Source organism: Pieris brassicae, chromosome 5, assembly GCF_905147105.1.
Source record: "Pieris brassicae chromosome 5, ilPieBrab1.1, whole genome shotgun sequence".
In the NCBI taxonomy this organism is placed as follows: Eukaryota; Metazoa; Arthropoda; class Insecta; order Lepidoptera; family Pieridae; genus Pieris; species Pieris brassicae.
In genome coordinates, this window is record NC_059669.1 from 22,245,123 (window position 1) to 22,266,188 (window position 21,066).

The 21,066-nt window shown below is 33.4% G+C and overlaps 3 protein-coding genes across 4 annotated transcripts; 2 read left to right on the plus strand and 1 right to left on the minus strand.

Moving 5' to 3' along the window:
* Window positions 1–509: 509 nt before the first annotated feature.
* Window positions 510–6,858, minus strand: LOC123709610 (cytochrome P450 9e2-like). Its single transcript, XM_045661048.1, has 9 exons — window positions 6,334–6,858; window positions 6,083–6,234; window positions 5,810–5,933; window positions 5,560–5,678; window positions 4,264–4,442; window positions 3,599–3,675; window positions 2,233–2,448; window positions 1,864–2,112; window positions 510–1,407 (listed from the first exon to the last, which is right to left on the minus strand). The coding sequence occupies exons 1-9, from the start codon at window positions 6,587–6,589 to the stop codon at window positions 1,244–1,246; spliced, it is 1,536 nt and encodes a 511-aa protein (XP_045517004.1). The 5' UTR covers window positions 6,590–6,858; the 3' UTR covers window positions 510–1,243.
* A 106-nt stretch (window positions 6,859–6,964) lies between these two features.
* Window positions 6,965–8,058, plus strand: LOC123709611 (putative tRNA (cytidine(32)/guanosine(34)-2'-O)-methyltransferase). Its single transcript, XM_045661049.1, has one exon. It carries the CDS (start codon window positions 7,179–7,181, stop codon window positions 8,040–8,042), a length of 864 nt encoding a protein of 287 aa, XP_045517005.1. The 5' UTR covers window positions 6,965–7,178; the 3' UTR covers window positions 8,043–8,058.
* Window positions 8,059–11,849: 3,791 nt separating this feature from the next.
* LOC123709791 lies at window positions 11,850–20,150 on the plus strand. Of its 2 annotated transcripts, none has more exons than XM_045661339.1 (15): window positions 11,850–12,025; window positions 12,180–12,321; window positions 12,600–12,890; window positions 13,064–13,186; window positions 13,437–13,585; window positions 14,170–14,202; window positions 14,327–14,414; window positions 14,672–14,824; window positions 15,391–15,541; window positions 16,085–16,301; window positions 17,712–17,771; window positions 18,101–18,227; window positions 18,485–18,624; window positions 19,655–19,767; window positions 19,901–20,150. In XM_045661339.1, the coding sequence occupies exons 1-15, from the start codon at window positions 11,978–11,980 to the stop codon at window positions 20,013–20,015; spliced, it is 1,950 nt and encodes a 649-aa protein (XP_045517295.1). In that variant the 5' UTR covers window positions 11,850–11,977; the 3' UTR covers window positions 20,016–20,150. The 2 variants fall into 2 exon arrangements, with proteins under 2 accessions (XP_045517295.1, XP_045517296.1); XM_045661340.1 differs by lacking the exon at window positions 11,850–12,025 and adding an exon at window positions 12,044–12,094.
* The last annotated feature ends 916 nt before the right edge of the window (window positions 20,151–21,066 follow it).

A 21,066-nucleotide genomic window follows, 5' to 3' on the forward strand; every position in this document is an offset into this window, starting at 1 on the left:
ATTTTGCTCAGATAGGGATACTAAATTCATAATTCAAAAATTAAATCCTTTTTTTTAACGCGATTTGTTTGAGTAAGTGCTTGTAATTTAATATGAACTTTATAGCAATAAAGTTCAAATTGACTCTACATTTTATTTACAAAACGTTTCTATGGGAAAAAGAAAAGGGCTGTTTTAGGGTTTTCCCGGAAATTATTCGAATTTTTCTCGCCGTAAAAACCAACATTAGACTTCAACGAACATTAAAAAAAAAGAATTGGTACAATTGTTCCAGGCGTTGTAGAGTTATGCGCTTACCAAAACATTTTGCGATTCATTTATATATTATAGATTATGCAATATCACATTGATAGGATTTAATATCCCATGACTAAAGGTCTATGTTATGAAAATTATTTTTGAACTAAAACCAAATTTATAAGAAACCATTTATTAAAAAAAACATTTGTCTAATTATCACAATATGTAATCTCCAAATATGTTACATTGTACTGTAGCTTTGTATAGGTAACAAAAGTTATTTATCTTAATTAGAGAAATATTCGATTATTTATTCAGATTAGGAAAAATATTGAAAAACCTACTGTATACTACAGTTAAATATTCTATATAAAATAAACGTCATTATATAACTGAGATTTATGTAAATGTACTTTGTATCACAATAATATGGCAAGATCCACAATAAGATGGAATTCATATATAAAATTGGTATATCAAATATCTTTCACCAAAACAATAAAAATACCTAAATCCCAATTAAAATAAAAAGCATAGAACTATATGTACTTATATAACATTATATGATAAACCATACTTGGAGAATTTATTTTGAGTATGTTATTGTAATTTTTAATACTCAAGAATTTAATTGTTTATACCGTCATAACAAACTAATACTATGCAACTAGTCAAAAGACTAGTTTCTATGCAATGCTGTTCTAAGACTTTAAGGTTTTATGTTATTATTTATAGTAATAAGATCTTTAAGATGTACCTATATACCGGAATCATTAACTCGGAAACGGAAGTCAATTTATAACTACTATTACAACTAAAATATTCTACTAAAAAACGACATTGTACTATAATGTTCTACTAAAAAACGAAATTGTACTATAATGTTCTACTAAAAAACGAAATTGTACTATAATGTTCTGGGAAAAAATTAAGACCATATAACAACGAATAATAATGACCAAATTAATGTATATTCTTCCAATCTCTAATTACTATATTTAAATTAAATTTTTTCAACGCGAACATACAATCCTTTACTAGCTTTCAACAGGAGTGCACGTTTATCAAATTGTACAGGATTTTGAGTTTTAGAACAGATTTTGAAGTTAAAGTTCTTTAACAGTGACACCATTGCCATTTTTGTAGACATCATTGCAAATCGTAGGCCTGTAAATAAATTCATGGCATTTAGACAGAAAAGCTATTAGCCTAGTGGCGGCGTGCGATCCTCATCGCTGAGGTCGTAGGTTCGATCCCTGGCTGTGCCCCAATGGACTTTATTTCTATGTGCGAATTTAACATTCGGTCGAACGGTGAAGGAAAATATCGTGAGGAAACCGGCTCGCCTTAGACGCAACAATGTCGGCATGTGTCAGGCACCGAAGGCTGATCACCTACTTGCCATTTAAATTGACAAATGATCATGAAACGGATGCAGAAATCTGAGGCCCACCTAAAAAGATTGTAGACCACTAGTTTTTTTTTTTAATTTTTAGTTTAGACATATTCTATGGATTCCAATATTACGAAGGTGGCGGAGGCATGTGAATAGTTGTAATGCAAGTGGTTCTGTATAATTAGAAAATACTATTTTTGACAAAAAAAAATAGTTGTATTACGGACCTATACAAACTCTGGGTCCGGCTCCAAACGGCAAAAACAGATGAGACGTTCTGAACCCGTTTTCCTTTAGAAACCTTTCTGGTTTAAATTCTTGTGGGTCCGGATATATTTCTTGGTCCATATGAAGCGCGTATATCGGGATGGACACCATCCTACCGACCTCGAGGCTAACAGACGACCCCGGTAAAACGTAAGGTTTTGTAACAATTCTGTCCACTTTTGCAACCGGAGGGTACATGCGTAGTGTTTCTGGAAAAGTACCCGCATTAATTAATAAATAATATTTATTCATTTGTATTTTTCGGGGGTCTTTGAAAATAATTATTGTATTTAGTTGAATGAATTTATATAGATATTTTTAAATCTCACCGTTGAGAAATGCTTCCAGATAGTCAAGTTCTGTTAGCAGGTCGTAATTAATTTCCTTTCCCTCCGTTACTTCTATGACGTGTTTTCGTAGTTTCTCCTGTAGGTCTGGCCGTATCGCCAGCACGTGTATTGCGAACGATAACAAAGAACTTGACGTTTCAAATCCAGCGAGAAGGAATATTATTATTTGGGCATCGATTGTTCCATCGTCTAAATCTGAAATTTCAAGGTACTCCGATTTGAGAACCTAGTGTGATTTACACTACAGAAATATATACTGGATGTGAAATGTAAATGAAAGACCTACTAACATCAAACGGGTCGGTCCAAAAATAGTTTATTTCTGAAATAATAACATTCACCTAGAACATTTAAGGTAAGAGATCGTTCAAGTATTACGTAAAGACCTTTGAGGGGGTCGTCTTGTAAAACGTTAGGATGCGGCGAAGATTGAATTACGCGTTATTATTAATATTATTTTCGAATTTGAGGTACTACACCACATAATGGTAAGTGTTACACCACATAATGGTAAGTGTTACACCACATAATGGTAAGTGTTAGGTATAAAGAGTCACTGGAGTTGGTCACGAAACGTTTTACTATTGTATACAGAAACGCTACGGCGCGTTTCATGGGGGGGGGGTCAAGAATCTTTAAAAATTGCGTGACGTAATACTTGAGGTTAGTTATGTACATCCTATCATATACATGCATAAATTGCTGCAAATATTAAAATATAAATGTGAAAAATGATTCACTACAGCCAAAAAATAAAAATATGTACAATATTTTTTACAAAAGTATATAATTTCATTTGTACCAGAATTAACCAACGTGATAAGGAAAAGGGAAAATATTGTATGAGTATGGGTGGTTTTTCCCAAGCTTTTTCAATAAATGGCATTAATTGTATATAGAGATATATACCTACAGTATATATCATACGTTTACCTTAACTGTTAACTGTTAAAAAAGAGTAAAATATAACTTTTGTTTTGTCAAAATGATGACATAATTTTGACGGTATCATTCATTTTAGAAAATCACAAACTGATAATATTTCAGTTAAATCCATTAAGCGTTTAAGCATGTGCTAAATTTCATAAGAGTTAACGAAAACTAAGTTAAGTGGAATTTTTATTTACATGTGTATTACTAAGGTACAGTTCTATCAAAATCGATTCAGTTCTTTTCGAGATATGGGTATACTCCATATCTGAAGAGCTTAGACATGAGGCAAATATCATTAATATGTCACAACTTTCAAACTGATAATTTTTTATTATTACTTTGTATGGGGGCAGAACGAAAATTTCCCGTCCCTGCAACGCCTGGACTTAATATTTAAAATAAAACTACTTACGCAATTCCTCCTTATCCTTCACCTGTTCCTTCTCTTTTTGCGCTGCATCAAGCATTAGTTGCAAGAAGTCATTATGCCTACAAATATACGATTTGAATTTACATAATATAACATGTGATAATATAAAATATCTAACTGTACAAAGTGAGGGTACTTGGCCAGCTAATTTTAATTTTTAATAATTCGTCTTGATTAAGAATAATTATCACTGGCACTTGCTCAAATCAGTCATGTGTTATCAATTATTAGGATTGCCTGGAAGAGGGAAGAGAATGGTATGGTCACCGCCACTGGTTTACTGGAAATATAATAATAAATTTATTTTGTAATAATATTGCATAAGTGTCAGCTCAGACACAAGTATACTCTTTGTTTACAGAACTCCCAGGAAAAGGTGAATTGGCAGTAGTATGGCCCTGGGCTGGAGCCCACCCTGGATTTTATCTTATACCAGCATTATAAACACTTGACGGATACAGTTATATGATGTATAGCTAGAACTTTGCCCTTTAACCGCATTCAAAAGACAAAAAGGGATACTAGATATTTAATTCCAACCAACCCCCCCTAAGTCCCTTATCTATGTTTAAATTTTATTGAAAACAGACTACCAAATTGCATAAAAACACAAAGTCTGAAAATAATTAATAAAATAAAACACCTACTTTATTGAAGAAACTCTACGTTCAGCCTTCGTAACTTGCAATATTTCATTTAGTTTACTCATTGTTTTACTATTCAGGAATGAAATATTGAGATATTTGAATAGACCAGGAACAAAAATTAATACAAAGAAAATGAAATATCTTTTATAAAGTGGCATATAGTTAAACTTTTCTGCTATCTGAAAAACATAAATTAACTTTAATTTTAAAGTCTGTGGCCAACCATAGCTGCTGAAAAGTACTTGAGTCGGCTTATGAATATAATGTGATCCACAAATGTTTAAATGTATTATTTCGGGAGGTACACTTTGTGCAAGGTATAAACTGATTCTTTTCCAAGAACTAGGGTCTTATTTATATATGTATAGCTCATACTCATTATCTGCTGTCATGTAAATAAATATTTAACTATTAGAGGCTTTTAATATGTTTATCAATAAGATAAGATAAATAGGTTTTCTGGCTTGTCTAAAATCATATGACTATAAGTGTTGTAAAGTATGTTTAAAGTGGTTTAATAACTATTATTTAATCATTTATTATTTATTAAGGAAACTAAACAGATACATCTCTAAATGTATAAAACAAAAAAAATTAATTAAGACATTGGATGTATCCACAAATAGTTTCACTGATAAAAAATAATTTATATCTCATTTTTTATTAGCAAAACAAAACAAAACATGACAGCAGAATGTTATTTAAGTAGACAATACAATACAAAATATTTAAGTAGTATTAGTAACAATTAATAGTCCTCTTAACTGCTCTATGACTCAATTAGTTGAGTACATGGTTTATTCAAGTGAACACTTCAGGGCTCAAGATATGGCAAAACTTTTACAAAATTGATTTGAAGACAAACCTACAAATAACAATTACAAGAGAAACTTGTGCAAGCAAAATTTGCTCCAATTAAGTACATTGACAATTTTGTCTGACTTTGTCTACATATACTGACATATAGGGATAAGACAATATAATATGTATTTCCTTATGTAAATATATATATATAATAAAATAGAAATATCCTTCCTATAATTAAAATTATATTAAATTTTCACATATGCATAAAAAATAAACATCAAACAAAACCATATTTCATCCAAATACAAAATGTTTTCTACATCTCTATAAGGTGTATATCTCTATTCTATTAAGAAATGATCATGAAACAGATACAGATTCTGAGGCCCAGCTCTAAAAAGGTTGTCTTGCCATTGATTTATTTTTTATAAGGTGCATTAAGACTCTGTGTGATAACTTAACTAAGTTTGGATTCACATTAATAATTACCATAACAAATTCAGCATTTTCCTTAGTCAAAGCATCACTCTTTATACCAAATGCAGTGACACTTATAACTTCCAATGTAAAATGACCCATACAATCTTTCATATCTACATCTTTGTTCTCTGAAAACAGCAGTTATATGGTTATTGGATTGTATTGGAGTTGAGAATTTATTTTTTAAGCTCTATTAAAATAAAGATGTTCTTAGTTTTAGGCTAAATTAAAAAAAATCACAGAATAGTAAATATTTTACCATATAGTTTTAAAAAATCAACCATTTGATCTGCACATGAATGGATTAAAGGAAGAATATTTTTGAGACGAGCTGAGCTAAAAGTTGGTGTCATAATACTTCTTACAGCTTTCCATTCTGCACCCTAAAACACATTGATTTTTATTTTCAATTTGAATGACCCAACAAATTCTTAAATGAATCTTGTATGTATGGATAAAGGAACTTTAAAATCATATATTTTCTTTGTGTCACTATGAATAATGATATGTGTGAATATCAGAAATTAATTACCTTAAGGTTAAGAACACTCCTACTTATATATTTTGGCTCCCTACTTCCTAATGTGTTCCTATCAGTAAAATGATCAAAATCTCTAATCATCACTGACTTAATAAGGTCTGGGTCAAATATGTATAACACTGGTCTACGGCCTTCAAAGAATCCTGAAAGTTGCAGCATTTCAATGAGTAATGTGACAATATAAATGTATATTATAACTACATTAAAACGAAATATAATTATGTAGTATACTGGTCACTTACCACCAAAGGGGTTTCCTTTAAAATGCTTGTAAATATCTATTTGCAATTCATGAAAAGATTTTTTTCCAAATACTCTCGGCCCCAAATTTCCCAGGAAAATTACTGGCTTCATAAATTTTATTCCTTTGTTTTCAAAGTAATCAAATGAACTTGTGTAATGAAAGTATAAAATAAATAGAACAGTAAGGCATAATAATAACTTCCAATCTTCTTGAATAAATATAAGAAAGTTTTTAGTTCCTGTACTCAGTTCCATTTTAAAGCTTTAAATTTGGCTAAATGTCAGATTAATAAAATTTCAATAATTTATTCTACGCATTCGTTAAATTTTTTAAACGTTTGCGGTGATAATTTGAATAAATCACTATTTACAAAAGACACAAACGAGTAATGACTGCAATAAGTAATTTATGATTAATGAAATCTCTGAGTGAGTTCACAGAGTAATATAAGTATAGGGGGAGTGAGTGAGTACGAGCAGGTACTGGGAATTGGGAAGTGCGAACTGCGAAGTGGGAAGAACGTGAACGTTTTTCAACGTGAACAAATTTATCGTAAATCGTAATGAAGAAAGGCTTATTGCCTACTTCACTACAGAGTACATTTGTTCAGTTAATTTTATTTACATGCAAGCTGTGGAGTCTGCGCAGAAATCTACGACTGACAATTACCATTTTAATATATCTTAAAATCATCAACACAAGTCGAGTTCTGTATTCTAGAGTAATTTTATTAAATGAATTAATATTTATTAATTAATTTCTTAAACAAATTTAAGTTTCTAAATATTCTTCAGTACATCATCTAAAAGGGGATAGCCTTACTACATATTTAGTTCGATCAAAATGGGAAAAACTTCTAAAGACAAACGAGATATTTACTATAGGTTAGCTAAAGAGGAAGGTTGGAGAGCACGAAGTGCGTTTAAATTACTGCAAATAAATGAAGAATATAACATTTTTGATGGTGTACTTCGTGCGGTTGATTTGTGTGCAGCGCCTGGTAGTTGGAGTCAAGTTCTAAGTAAGCATTTAAGGAAGAATACAGCAAATCCAGATGATGTAAAGATTGTAGCTGTGGATTTGCAAGCTATGGCAGCACTACCTGGAGTTAAACAAATCCAAGGTGACATTACTAAGGTATCTACAGCAAATGAAATCATTCAAGAGTTTCAAGGACAAAAAGCAGATTTAGTTGTATGTGATGGTGCTCCTGATGTGACTGGATTACATGATATAGATGAATATGTACAGTCACAACTTTTACTAGCTGCTCTCAATATAACAACACATGTGCTTAAAACTGGTGGAATTTTTGTAGCAAAAATATTTAGAGGAAAAGATGTTACACTATTATATTCCCAATTAAAACAATTCTTTGAGTTAGTCACTGTAACAAAGCCCCGGAGTTCAAGAAATTCAAGTATTGAAGCCTTTGTTGTTTGTCAAAATTACAACCCACCGCCTGGTTATGAACCTACAATGGTTAACCCTTTATTGGATCATAAATATTGTGATTTTAATCAATTCACAGGCATTAACAGATTTATAGTTCCATTTAATTCCTGTGGAGATATAAATGCTTATGATTCTGACACATCATACCCTCTCAATCTAGATGGACAAAATACCTATGAGTATAGAGAGCCAGTACAAAGCCCTATAAATCCACCTTACAAAGATATATTAGAAAAAACTAAAAAATTATAGTAAATATGATGCCCTATCTTTTTGTTTTATTTATATTGCTATTGTAAATTGCCTTGAAAAATGCTGTCAGTGGAACGGCGGACATTGAGGTGATAAGTTATATTGTTACTATGTTTATGGTTGGTGGACTTATTTTACGCACTTAGACTCATAGTTGGTCCGTTGTGCATTAAGTCTTGGCTAATTTAGCCATCCAAGCTCTTTACAGAAGTACAGAAGTCTCCCGGGCATTTCACAGACTTTACGGGGCGACCTCACTGTTCCAAGGATTTTTGTACATTGTATAGCTACAGCCTCGCATACCAGGACTATTTTTGTGACTGATTCCGCTTGCACTGAAACAGCCTCTGCACAAGGGGCGGCGCGCCTACGACAAAAAGATGTTTATTAATGAGACAATGGGCCGTAATTGTCCCTATCATTGTTTTGAGATTGGTTCTATTAAAGCTTAGAAGTCGCTTTGTCAGTTCACTGCTGGCAGAGCCATTTTGGACTGTTTGCAGTCAGCACTTCGCGACCATTGTTGATGCTGGAGTTCAGCGTATTTCTGGCGATTCCAGGTTCGCACTAGCGAGAAGGGCATGGGGAGGAGCGGATACGGGCCAGTAGGTATCGTTCCGGAGCCTCTTCTCGCAAGTTCGTCGGCAGCATCATTGCCGATAGAACCACTGTGTCCCTTTATCCACTGCAAGAGGTGTGTTATGTGTAGCGCACAACTATAACCGGCGCACTACGCCACTCAACCACCAGGACTCCTTCACCCCCCCGTACGAGCCCCCGCACGGCACAAACATGCGGGAGGTCATTCACTGTCCACCGGCCGACAGTGAACTCGCAAGGACATGACCTCTCCATCAATCTGCAATAGTTCTATAATAATAATTTTAGTTACGTCTAATAATAATAATAATAATATATGTTTATTCATTTTAAGTTCAATTTCATGTGTAAGATTTGGGAACCCTTTTAAGTAAAAAATATACCTGTGTCAGGGTTTCCAGCTCTTTCATAACATACTTAGTTATACATTCCTTAAAATATTTAATTTATATATAATTTAGTTACATCTTCTATTAACTTTTTTTTTCTTTTTTTTGTTATTGATTTTTAACTGTTATCAACACACTGGAGTGCATAAGTGAGTGTGTGAGTGCAAATGTGTGAGTGAGTGAGTGAATGAATAAAGTCTGTACTACATACTAGGCCTCAGAAGAAGCTCCAACTCCGCGTAGGGTATGTTCATGAGCCAGTCCTTTAGTCGTATTTTTAGATTGTAGACGGTAAGAGGGTAGATGTTAAGCAACCTATTTAATTTATTATAGGTGTAGTCTGCTTGCATATTGCGTCTCGCAAAGTCAGTCCTAACGGTCTGACCGACGACAACATCCCTATTTCTTTTTAAAAACAGCCTACTATCAAATGGTAGCGCTCTGTGTGATTTTAAAATTAGACTCGGGACATACAGCTTCCTAACGGAAAGTAATTGGCTGGGATGATACAGCTCTTCCGATGGGAATCTGTATGGCCGGAACAGCATGACCTTTAATAGAGCCCTATGTCCCCGTTCCAATTCCAAAAATTTTGTTTTATTGGCCGTTCCCCATATGTTTATGCAATATGTCAGCACGGACTGAACAAGTGCTATGTAAATTCTTTTAAGTATTATATCCGATGTAATGTGTCGCAAAATTTTAAAAATATATGTTAGTTTCCTTAATCTTCCAGTCATGGACTCTATATGGGGATACCATGATAGTTGCTCGTCTATATGAATTCCCAAATATTTGATAGAGCTAACTTTTATTATTGGAAGACACGGACAGTTACTGTCTCTTTGCATATCGCAGTGATGTATTTTAATTTTAAAATCATTAGGTGGTTGAGTTCGATCAGAAATTCTGAAACATACATAGTTAGTTTTCTCTTTATTGAGAGACAAAAGGTTAAAATCAAGCCACTTAGCAATAGTTGTCAGTCCAACTTCCGCTGATATTTTTACCTCTGCCCAGTTAAGCCCTGTGAAAAGTACAGCCGTATCATCCGCATAGGAAAATATTTGCCCGAATCAAGTTTTAGATTGCTTAATGCATTAAAATATATTAAAAATAATGTTGGACCTAATATGCTTCCTTGCGGAACCCCATAGGTGATTTCCAATTCATCACTTACGTAATCTCCTACGTTCACTCTCTGTGTTCGCCTTGAAAGGTAAGCACAAAATAGCTTTAAGGGTGTATCTGTAATGCCTATATGCTCCATTTTATGTAAAAGTGAGGAGATACAGACTGTATCGAAGGCCTTTCTTATATCTAGAAATGCACCAAGGCATTTCTTTCCCTTATCTAGGTTTGATACTATTAGAGACGTTAATTGAGATATGGCATCTTCAGTTGATTTTCCTTGCCTGAATCCATATTGTGCGCTTGATAGAATATTAAATTTATTAAGGTAGTTTAGTAATCTAATATTTAGAAGACTTTCTACTCTAAGACTACTTTCTTTTCTAAGACCTTAGAGATGGCTGGAAGAATGGAAATTGGCCTGTAGTTATTTACTTTGTCTTTATCGCCTGATTTAAGCACCGGTACAATAATAGCTTGCTTAAGTTTAGTCGGAAATATCCCTTTTTGAAAACATAGGTTGACCAGATGACATAAACAAGGTACTAAAAGACCTCTAGCGAGTTTTAGAAATCGTTGGGAATATTATCCCACCCCGGTGCGCTATCTGATTTTAGGTTTTTGATTATGTGATCAACCTCTAGATGGTCGGTACTAAATAGAACAAACGAATGCAAGCTGGATATAGGGGCTAGTGCTGATGTGGAGGAGTGTGACGAGCTTTGTTGAATTTCCTGAATACATAGAGTATTAGACCAAAACAGGGTCGGCAACCTCGGGAAGGTTAATCCACAAAACTTGCCTTAGTGATCACAGCGACGTGCGCTACCCCCAAGGCCCCGCCTCCCTACCCATCAGAAGGATATGGTAGGGTGGGTCTGCACCTATGCTACCAAGCAATGCAAGCATGTCGTGCTGACAACCGTAGAAGCATAGGCCCAAACCCTCCCCTTATTAAGATGTGGATCAATTATCTACAAGTCGATGAATTTGTGAAAGTTTCTACTCAATTGATTGAATACAGCACATTATTGTATGTATGTGTTGTAACTCCTGCCTTAACAGGCTACGTTGTCAAGAGTGCCCAATAAATGGATAAAATTTACAGACGAAACAAAACAAAAACATAAGTGATTAATTAGGAAAAACAATATTACTTAATAAAAAAAACAAGATAATTTACTAACTACTATACTCACTAACATATAATAGAATTCAACAGACAATGAAAAAGGTCTGTTAACCTATACAGCAATTTGTTAACTAAATTATTAAACCAAATCACAATATGCAATTAGGTACATTATTGAGTGAACTGACAATAAGACAGTAACATTCATCATTCATAACATTAACAGGATACGTTGAATACACATGAATGTGACATGTGGACATATAGACATCGCCATCTATAATAACGTCTTTATATATTATAGTACATAAACCTTTGATTATTAAAAAAATAGTGCTTGTCGTAACTCGGAATCACTGCGTACTAATGAAAAGCGCAGCCCTGATTTCGACCATCAGTACGGTACCTGCGCGCAATATAAAATTTAACCAAAATTATAATTTACTGTTTTAAATAGAAGATTACATGGTTTAGTCTATGACAAAAGTAATTCCCTAAAATGATTGACTGAAATGTTTTTTTTTTAAGACAATAAATTATTTTTGGCAACTTTTCGTGAGATGTTGAGCTAGTATGAAGAGCTAGCTGCAAATTTTATTTATCTTAGTATCTAAATTCTAGTTCTGTTTACTAATTAAATTTTTAGTTAACTATTATTAATATAATTAAATCTTAACACAATCATGGGAAAGTACAAAATGCCCACTGTGCAGCAATTTTTGGAAAAAAAGGTTAATATATATTGCACCCAGTTACTTGTATTCAATGTTGTTTTTTTAATTACAATATAATTGAAACAGGTATACTAGAACTTTGATAATAATTAAAGCTACAGAATAAAAAGTTACTCGTATTATGATAACTTTAAATATAAAATCATTTTAGAAAATCTACGATAAAAAAGAACCTGTATGGGTTTACTTAGAGAGGGAAATGCGTGAAAATGTCGATAAAAAACCTTACAACGAAAAAGTTGGCGAGTGGTTACGGTTTTTAAAGGATTTGAGATATTATTTCTACTGTGAAGGTATTCAAAAATAATAATATAAGTTATATATTTTAAGAGACAATCCTATGAGTCTATAGACCTAAATAGATAAGTGTTTAGTTTCTTAGTTGAATGAAGAAATTGTTCTTCCTGAACAATTATTAATTCTAAGCTCTCGAACCAAGGAACGCTAGATTAAATAAAGCCTTGTTAACTGATTGGCGCGCACCCAGTTTACATCATGATTCCGAGATATATATTCCTGATGAATTTTAAAAGTTTAAGTAAAACGTTTATTTCCATAATTTGTCTTCTAGCGAAACGTAAGTATACACGGTTGGTCACGGAAGTTGGACCACCCTGGTACTGTGAGTTATCGAGTTCACAAAGGGAAGTTCTTCACGACTTAAAGGCCAATATACACCAAGATTTACTAGAGGATATACCAAGAAGAGTTCGAAGGTCACTATCGGACCTTGGTATTACCCTGAAAATTCCGAAAGTAATACTCATGAAAGCTATGAATGCATCTGTAGAAGACCCTGGCATTTTTATATGGAATTTGTATACCGAATACTATAAGAAATCACCAAGTGAGCTACGGCCTGGTGAGTAAACCTAAGTGCTTTTAATAATAAGTTACCATAATACGAGATCGCCAATAATTGTTTGATGTATATATTTTTGTATAGTATGTGCACCTCCTTCTCGGTGTCAGTCCTCAGTAAGTCAGTTCTTCTGGACTTGTCTAGTTTTAAATCATCTAATCCTCTTGTTTCAGAGTATGATATGAATTCAATGATATTAATGTCAAGTTTGGTGTTCATCGATCTAGAGGAATGTACAGATAGGCTGGAAAAATTAACAGCTTGTGAAAGAGTGCCGACCAAAATGCCAGAACCAAGTGTGTAACTCAGCAGTTATTTTAAAAAAAATATTACTTAAATATATTGTTTTCGTGGCCTAATTATTAACGCTAGTCACGTTTAACCCGAAGGCGACACGTTCGACTTCGGTGATATAATAATTGCCGGCCATGTCGGCGCGCAAGAATCCCTTCTAACAGAATTTCTACAAACTAACAGCATTGCTCTAATTTTAGTTTCTGTGCTTTCGTGTTTCGTGAAATAATTTTAAATATATAAACATTTCAGAGCAAAAGAAAAACTCGCAGCCGAATGTAAGATACGGAGAGTATTTGCAAAAATGCTACGTACCATGTTATAGTAGCCATACAAAGAAAAACACAGACAAAGATAAGCCTTTGCCTTTGGGATTCAAATTCAGACTTCGAAGTGTTGACGTAATAGAGTTTTTTAACTGTGACTCATAGTTTATTCTATAATAAATAAAATAGCTAAAATTATAAAGCTCTCTTGATTAGTATCGTGGGATTAAGAATTACAATCTCGAGCGATTTGGGTAGTTTTTGAAGCCATTTTTTTTAATTCAACAACTAAAACACGATGAAAACTTAAGAGATTGCCTAGATATTTAGAAGTGATTTTGGACATAACTAGTTAAGAAGTAACAACAATAAACTAATGTTATATCAGTCGCCATGTACCCAGCCGCAGAAAATGCCAAGATCTCACGAGATCGGGGTAATCTTCACATACGGAAACCATAGTTTGGGCTACTTATATCTGAATTTTACTCGATTAACATTTATTTGCTGTGGCTAATAAAATAGACAACACATTGTTATAATTAATGATGCCGTCTATAACTTGATCATCTTAATTATTTTGTATAAAGTTGTTATATTACATTCTTATGGGCCTAAAGATTTCGACTATCAATTTAAAATTTTGAGTTATATAAAGTTCAGTTTCTTATATCTGAAATGATCTATATGTAAGACTATTAAAAGCCTTGTATTTTCAGAGTTATGAAAAATTATGCAAGAATCAGTCCTTCGTAAGTACCGTTTGAAAGTTTTATTAATTAATTTTGAAATGACGTCCTTACATATATAGTGAGAAGGCATAAAATAATTTATTGTAAGATAGAAATGTATTAAAATTTTATTTTTTATTTACAGCTCGAAAAACGAAAAGAGCGTAATAAAAAACAGAAGCAAGAAGAAAGAGTGTGTAATTACAAATTTTGGGAGCCGCCGAGTACTTTGCGTAAGTTTTATGGTCCAAAGTTTCCGCAAAAATATATTTATCATTTCTTGATTTGAATTTGAATGAAAAGTGATTATTCAGTCACATAGTAATGTTCAATCAAATTTTTACTAACATTGATTATGTCAAAAATTATGAACGTTACAGATTTTGCATTTCGCTTGAACCACCAAATCACTTACAATTTAAATGACGCAAAGCAGTCAATTTATATCAAGATCTGAAGAGCGACTAGTTTCAAAATATTTTTTTGACAGGTAACAAAAATCCCAAAATGGCGGCTATGGCCAATAAATTAAAAGAGTTAAAGAATAAACCAAAGCCAAAGTATAAAGCGCCCTACAAGAACGTTCAATATAACATCTGTGGGGTGGCATTTAGTGGCGGGAAACCTAATTATTTAATAAATGGTATGTTATATTTCATATTCTCTTTTAAAATTAGTGGTGTGTTATTGTAATTAGTTGTGTTTATTTACCTACCTCTTACCGCCTTTATCCTTGGATTTCATACAACAAAATCGGCTGGACCATTGTGCCACGTGAGAATTTGAGAGGACAAGTTTTGATTATTTTCTTTCCCAATATCCCCACAATATGTCTACAATATATATATTCATATCGTTAGAATATACTTATATATTTATAGAGTATAATCGCCATATAAACTCATTTGCAAAAACGGCTACCTAAGGAAATTAACGTTCCATGATCGGTTTTAATTAATGAAATTTAATTTAATTGTCTAAACTAAATTCTGTCAATGTTTATACAATTTTTTTAAACCGATGAACACAGGCAAACAATAAGAAGTGCTTGGTAATAAATGCTCGCCAGCCCTGTTCTGGTGACGACGTATATGCAAGAAGGTGCGATTCAACATTTAGATTGGCTCGAAGTCCTGACCTCAATCCAATTGAGCATGTCTGGGATGTTCTCACCCTAATATTTTGTTCTTATCCTATATTGAATTTAAGGTGTGTCCTTATTACCAACTGGTTACGTACCAATAAATGCTGGTCTTGTGAGTGTGGGCGGTGAACAAGTCACTACTATTGTCGGATACTGGAAATTTCCTCGTACGGTTGTTGCAAAATGTGACGGGTCTTGTGATTGTAATGAAAAATGGTATTTTTTTGTTTGTCTTTAAATTTATATCTTAAGATTATAGTTTTTTATAATTCTTGTATTTACTTAGCTGACGTGATGTTGTTATCTATATTGTGTTCATATAAAACGTCGTAAATACGTTAAACACGTTAATAACGACAAATTTATCGACTAATTCAGATAGTACCTACTTAATATAACCACCCACAAGTTGACACACATACATACTCCTGCACTTACAACACGAATTAAAGTTACACAGTTAAGAAAAATGTAAATAAAAATTACAAAAATGTTAATTTACTAGTTTGTTATACAATAGCTGGCAACCCTGACACAGTTTGTTGTTAAAAGGGTTCCCAAATCTTACACATCAATTGTTTCTAATGAATAAACCCATTTTTATTAATTTATAATATACGTACTTCATCTGCTGTAGGCGGAATAATCTAATCAGCAAAAAAATCCTAATTGAATTGTCAATTATTTTTAAACAACTTATAAAGCAAAATTTGTTTGTGTATGAAGGCCATCTACAAATGCAAATTTTAAAATTCACAGGGAAGAGACTGTTATGAACTATTTAGAGAATTCAAAATGTCGATGTGGCCATCTCTATGACTACAATAATACGGGCAAAGTCAAAGATAAATATTTCTATCCACCAACGCGGCACGGAAAACACTGGTTTGATTCTGCGAAAATATTTCAAATGGATTCGTTGGAGGACTTTATTCGGGATACTGTGAAAGACGCTCTTATGTCTACGGAACCTTCGGTATGACTTATTCCACGTGGCTTTTTGGTGTAATATTAGTAAAAAGAAGGAGTGTTAGCCTAGTGGCTTCAGCGTGCGACTGTAATTTCTCAGATCGTATGATCGATCCCCGACTACGCACCAATGGCCTGTCTTTCTAAGTGCACATTTAAAATTCGCGCGAACACTGAAGGAAAACTTTGTGAGGAAACCGGCTTGCCTTAGACCCAAAGTCGACGGCATGTGTGAGGCACAGGATGCTGATCACCGACTTGCCTATTAGATTGACAAATGATCATGAAATAGATTCAAGGAATCTGAGGCCCACACCCAAAAAGATGTAGTGCCACTAATGTATTTTATTTTTATTTATAATAAGTAAGAAGTCACAGTAGACGGCGTATGATAGCGATTAGTCCACTATTGTAAGTATTCATAAATCATTTTTCACCTTGCATTCATTAGTACAGGATTTTATTTTATTCTTACGCGAGCCTATGATAATCAGCGATATCAGCAACTTTTAAATTTAAATGAAGTTACAGTACGATCGGCGATCTCTAGCCGGTGTTACGTTCTTACATAAATTGTTAAATGGTCAAGTACAGAACAGTACCTCTTACAGATTATTAACATTGTCGTCCCTTCATTCCCTAGATTCAATATCAGCAGAATTTCCATTCCAAATTCCGTCTGCAAACCTCAACCTAGATGTTCAGGCACCTGTCATTTGAATTCTTCGCGAATCGCAGCGACCATGCGTCAGGTTGTCTCTCTCCCTAAAATATGGCGTGGGGGCCGATGGCTGCGTAATACTCGTGAACGGGTGCTACTTGTGATGACTGTCGTAGTTGAATTCGTGTATGTGGTGATATTAGAATGTAAGTGCGTGCTCCTATTTCACCATGCCTCCTGCTGATATCATGCGCAACATGGTGTGATGGTTGCAGCTCCTTACAAACGTTATGTAATTAAAAAAAACTTGGCGATTAAAAAAAGCGGCGGAGAGTTTATTGCCAGTTCTTCTGTTCTCTTCTACGCCCATTATTTGAGAACTGGCAGTAAATGTAAAATTAGAAGCATTTAATGTATATTTCTTTTTTTTGAAGTTCATAAGTGTACACTGTGTTACCTATCTAAATAAATGATTTTTGACTTTGACCTTTAATATAACAGAAACACTACTTATCCATTTAAGAATTAGGTAGTGATGTGGTGAACTTTTACAGATAAATAAATAAATTAGGCTGTCATTTTCTATCTTCATAAACAGTGGTAACCATCGATCAATGTTCTATGTTAAACCAATTAAATTTCTACCGAATACTATTTTCTGCAATTTATGTTCTCAACCAATTATATAATAATATAATTAATATGCTTATTAACACTGCTCTTCAAAAGGTCAAACTATTAAATTTTATATTTCAGCGGGAGCCCTCAATGCCGACTCTACTGCCGTCTGGTTTAAAGCTGCAAGATTTATTGGAGGTACTTTTATTTCTTATGATTCTTGAAAACTTTCCATTATTTATTTACGCACGATCTCTTCATTTATCTTAATTACCCTGACCTATACGCTTTGAAATAAAAAGAACAAAAATGAGAAAAAATATATAAATCTCTTCTACAAGTCGTTTTCTTAAGAGTAGTGTGTTAGTGTGCTCTAAAGTTTTTTTTTTTAATGGAAACTCGCTGTTGGTCTGACGAGCCTCGACACCTCAGCCCATACTGTTTTGCCTAGCGTAGCCGAACGACCACATAAATATACGTATATCTCGCTACAGTTTAGTTGACAGATAAATAAAAATTGTTCCCAGGCGTTTTTAGCAGAATTATCTGACACGCCACTTTTAATTCCTCATCTGCCAAAGGCGAGCCTTTTGAATAACCTGTTAGAGTGGGTCCGCAAGAGGATTAAAGGAAAAATGACGCCTGCAGATCATAGTACGTTCTATTGTCTTTGGTTTATGCGAATACTTCACATTTAGATTGACTGATATACGCTAATTAATTACATTATTTTATAAACGCTGTGTTCTCGCAGTATGATTATGAAAATAATCAAATATTCCTGAGATCTTAAAACTTTTCCTTACAAAATGGTGGGCATTATTGGCAATATAATAAAATGATTAGATAGATGTATAGATGATTAGATGGATAATTTGTACAATAAAATTTCAACAAATAATTTATTTCAGAGAGATTAATCCTCCAATCGCAAAGACGATGGCTGGATCTGAAACATATTGATTTCCGGGCTATAGCTTACAGAATACCATTCACATTGAAACAATTGGAACATATGAATTGGTCACATCGGTATCTCATACAAACACTGGTAATTATTATATCATTTCATTATTTTAATGTAAAGGCGGGACTAAGAATCAACTACCGAGAAGTTGAGGTTTAAAGACAAATTCCTGATATTCTAATTTCCAGCCAAATAAATTGCTATTGATTTCATCTGTAGATATAATAAATATACCTCGAAAATTGTAAATTTTTCTTCCCTCATATTTGAGATTCATTAAGTTTACACCCGGGTGAGACTATGCGGCATTGCGGCATGCCACAAGGCCGTATGCTACAAAGTTAAAAAAATGTAGCACATTGTGGCAAAAATCGCACGGCATTTGAACACCCGCCCACAATGGATTCCATGCGACATTTTGCGTGCGTCAATACAGTTTTTACATATATTTTTCTTTGTATTTGTTTTATCGGTCATGGAGTGGTGTAACGAAAAGTATTTAGTTTAAAAAAATAAAAGTCTTCAAAGTCCTGAGTTGACATTCTGGTAGAGTTTTTAAATACGGCAACATCGTCTGCCTTAATTTTTGTTAGTAAACTAGTCTGTGGCCATTCTGAAGTAATATTCTTTGCCACCAACGTTTCTTCGTCCGTTGTTTAGCTTCATGGCTTAGTTGTACTTAATAAGATGCTGTTAAAGTTACTTGATCAGCCATATTCTATGGTGTATCCCCTCGTTCAAACAATTAGGTAGACAAGTGACACCCCATAAACAGGACAATGCTTTAGAAATTATGCACGATGTTGCCTCAGCTTAAAATAGGCTGCCGTATGCCACATGGCATATGCTAACGCTATTTGAAGCATGTGGTTCTGTCGCCGTTGTAGAGTTTTGGCGTAAACGAGCCTTTATAAAGAAAAATGTTCAACAAAAGAGTAATTCTATTGTTAAAGTTATATAAGTAAACCTTGCTTTATTGTTTTACTCGGAAATGTTTCGTTTTTACTACGGTAAAATTTTGTGAAACTCCCGACAGGCTTTTACTTAAAAGATAAGACCAAGTTGAGGAAGCATTGCCGGTAGTAGTTATATTTTATATTATTTATTTTTTCAGTTTAAAATACTGTTGGATAATTTCGTAACAAGAAATAGACTGCAACAACTTACGCAGACGAGGCTCTGGTGGACAACCACTAAATACGATGTCTATCCTAGCAAAGCTTTCTTGTGAGTATTTCGTGTTTTTTTTTTATCTAAATTTATGTCTTAAATTTCAAGATTCTGTCGACTGTATGCTATGGTCTGACGTTCGTTCTATGTTTGTCATATGAGGATCTAAATAATTTTTTTATTATTTTAGGGACATATTTTTCACGTACATGCCTGGAAGGATGAAAGACACGTTTTTAATTAACCCATACAGTTCAGAACTAACGCCTAAGTATGGGGCCAAAACCTGTCCCTTGGGTAACTAACAAGGAAATCTTATCTACTCGTGTTTTCTTACATTGAAATGAAAATAATTTGTTTAGTCTCTTTCTTCTTTTAGTATTTTTTTTTATTATCAATGTTGTTAATGTATAAGATAAGTGTTAAAAAAGTAGTCACACCTATTGCGTTTTATTTGACTTAGCATAGAGCATAGCTATATCTAGAGCTATATCTTGCTAACGAAAACAAATATTAAGGAAAGCCGTAAAAATTTTCAGCGGCAATTTGCTTTCTTTCAATACAATTTCAAATTGGCGCAAAAACTTGTAGACAGGAACATGGTAGGGCAATTTGTACCAATAAATCGATTATTTTGTGTCTAAAGTGACATTTTGAAAATGTTCACACACGTCTTTATATACCTATATAAATATAAAACATATATACACTTATAAAATAATATATTAAACATATTATAGGTATTTCTCCTATTAGGAAAGAATGTTTGTAAAGTTCTTTGTAATCTTTAATTTTTTTCTTTGTGGTACCGTGTAAGATTGCACCATTATTTAAGGCATGCAATGAATCTGATCCGAACTTCAGACCTGTTTTAGTACTCCCCGCGTTGAGCAAAGTTTTTGAAAAGCTAATGCTTCTATACATTTTATTAAAAATAAACTGTTGCACAATAAACAGTTTGCTTTACTAATATTGATTATGTTGATTTCGGTTATATTTAACGCCTGGGAAGAATCATATGATGGAGTTGGCGTCTTTTGTGACCCGTCAAAGACCTTTCATCCTGATATACTAGTTGGAAAGCTTCAACACAATGGCGTTGATAGCAAAGATTCCAGCCTGATGAATTCATTGTTAAAGGGTTTGTAGGTGTCAATCGGCGTCCCACAAGGCTTGAATCTCGGGCCTTTCTTATTTCTGATTTACATAATGACTTTCCATTCTTTGTCAACAGAGTTCATGAGATGGTATTGTGTGATGATAATACTTCACTTCTACTTAAAGTGAATAGAAAAGAGGTATTATTGGACGTTGTTAACATTTTAACAATTGTACGTCTCGTATAGTTCACTGGTT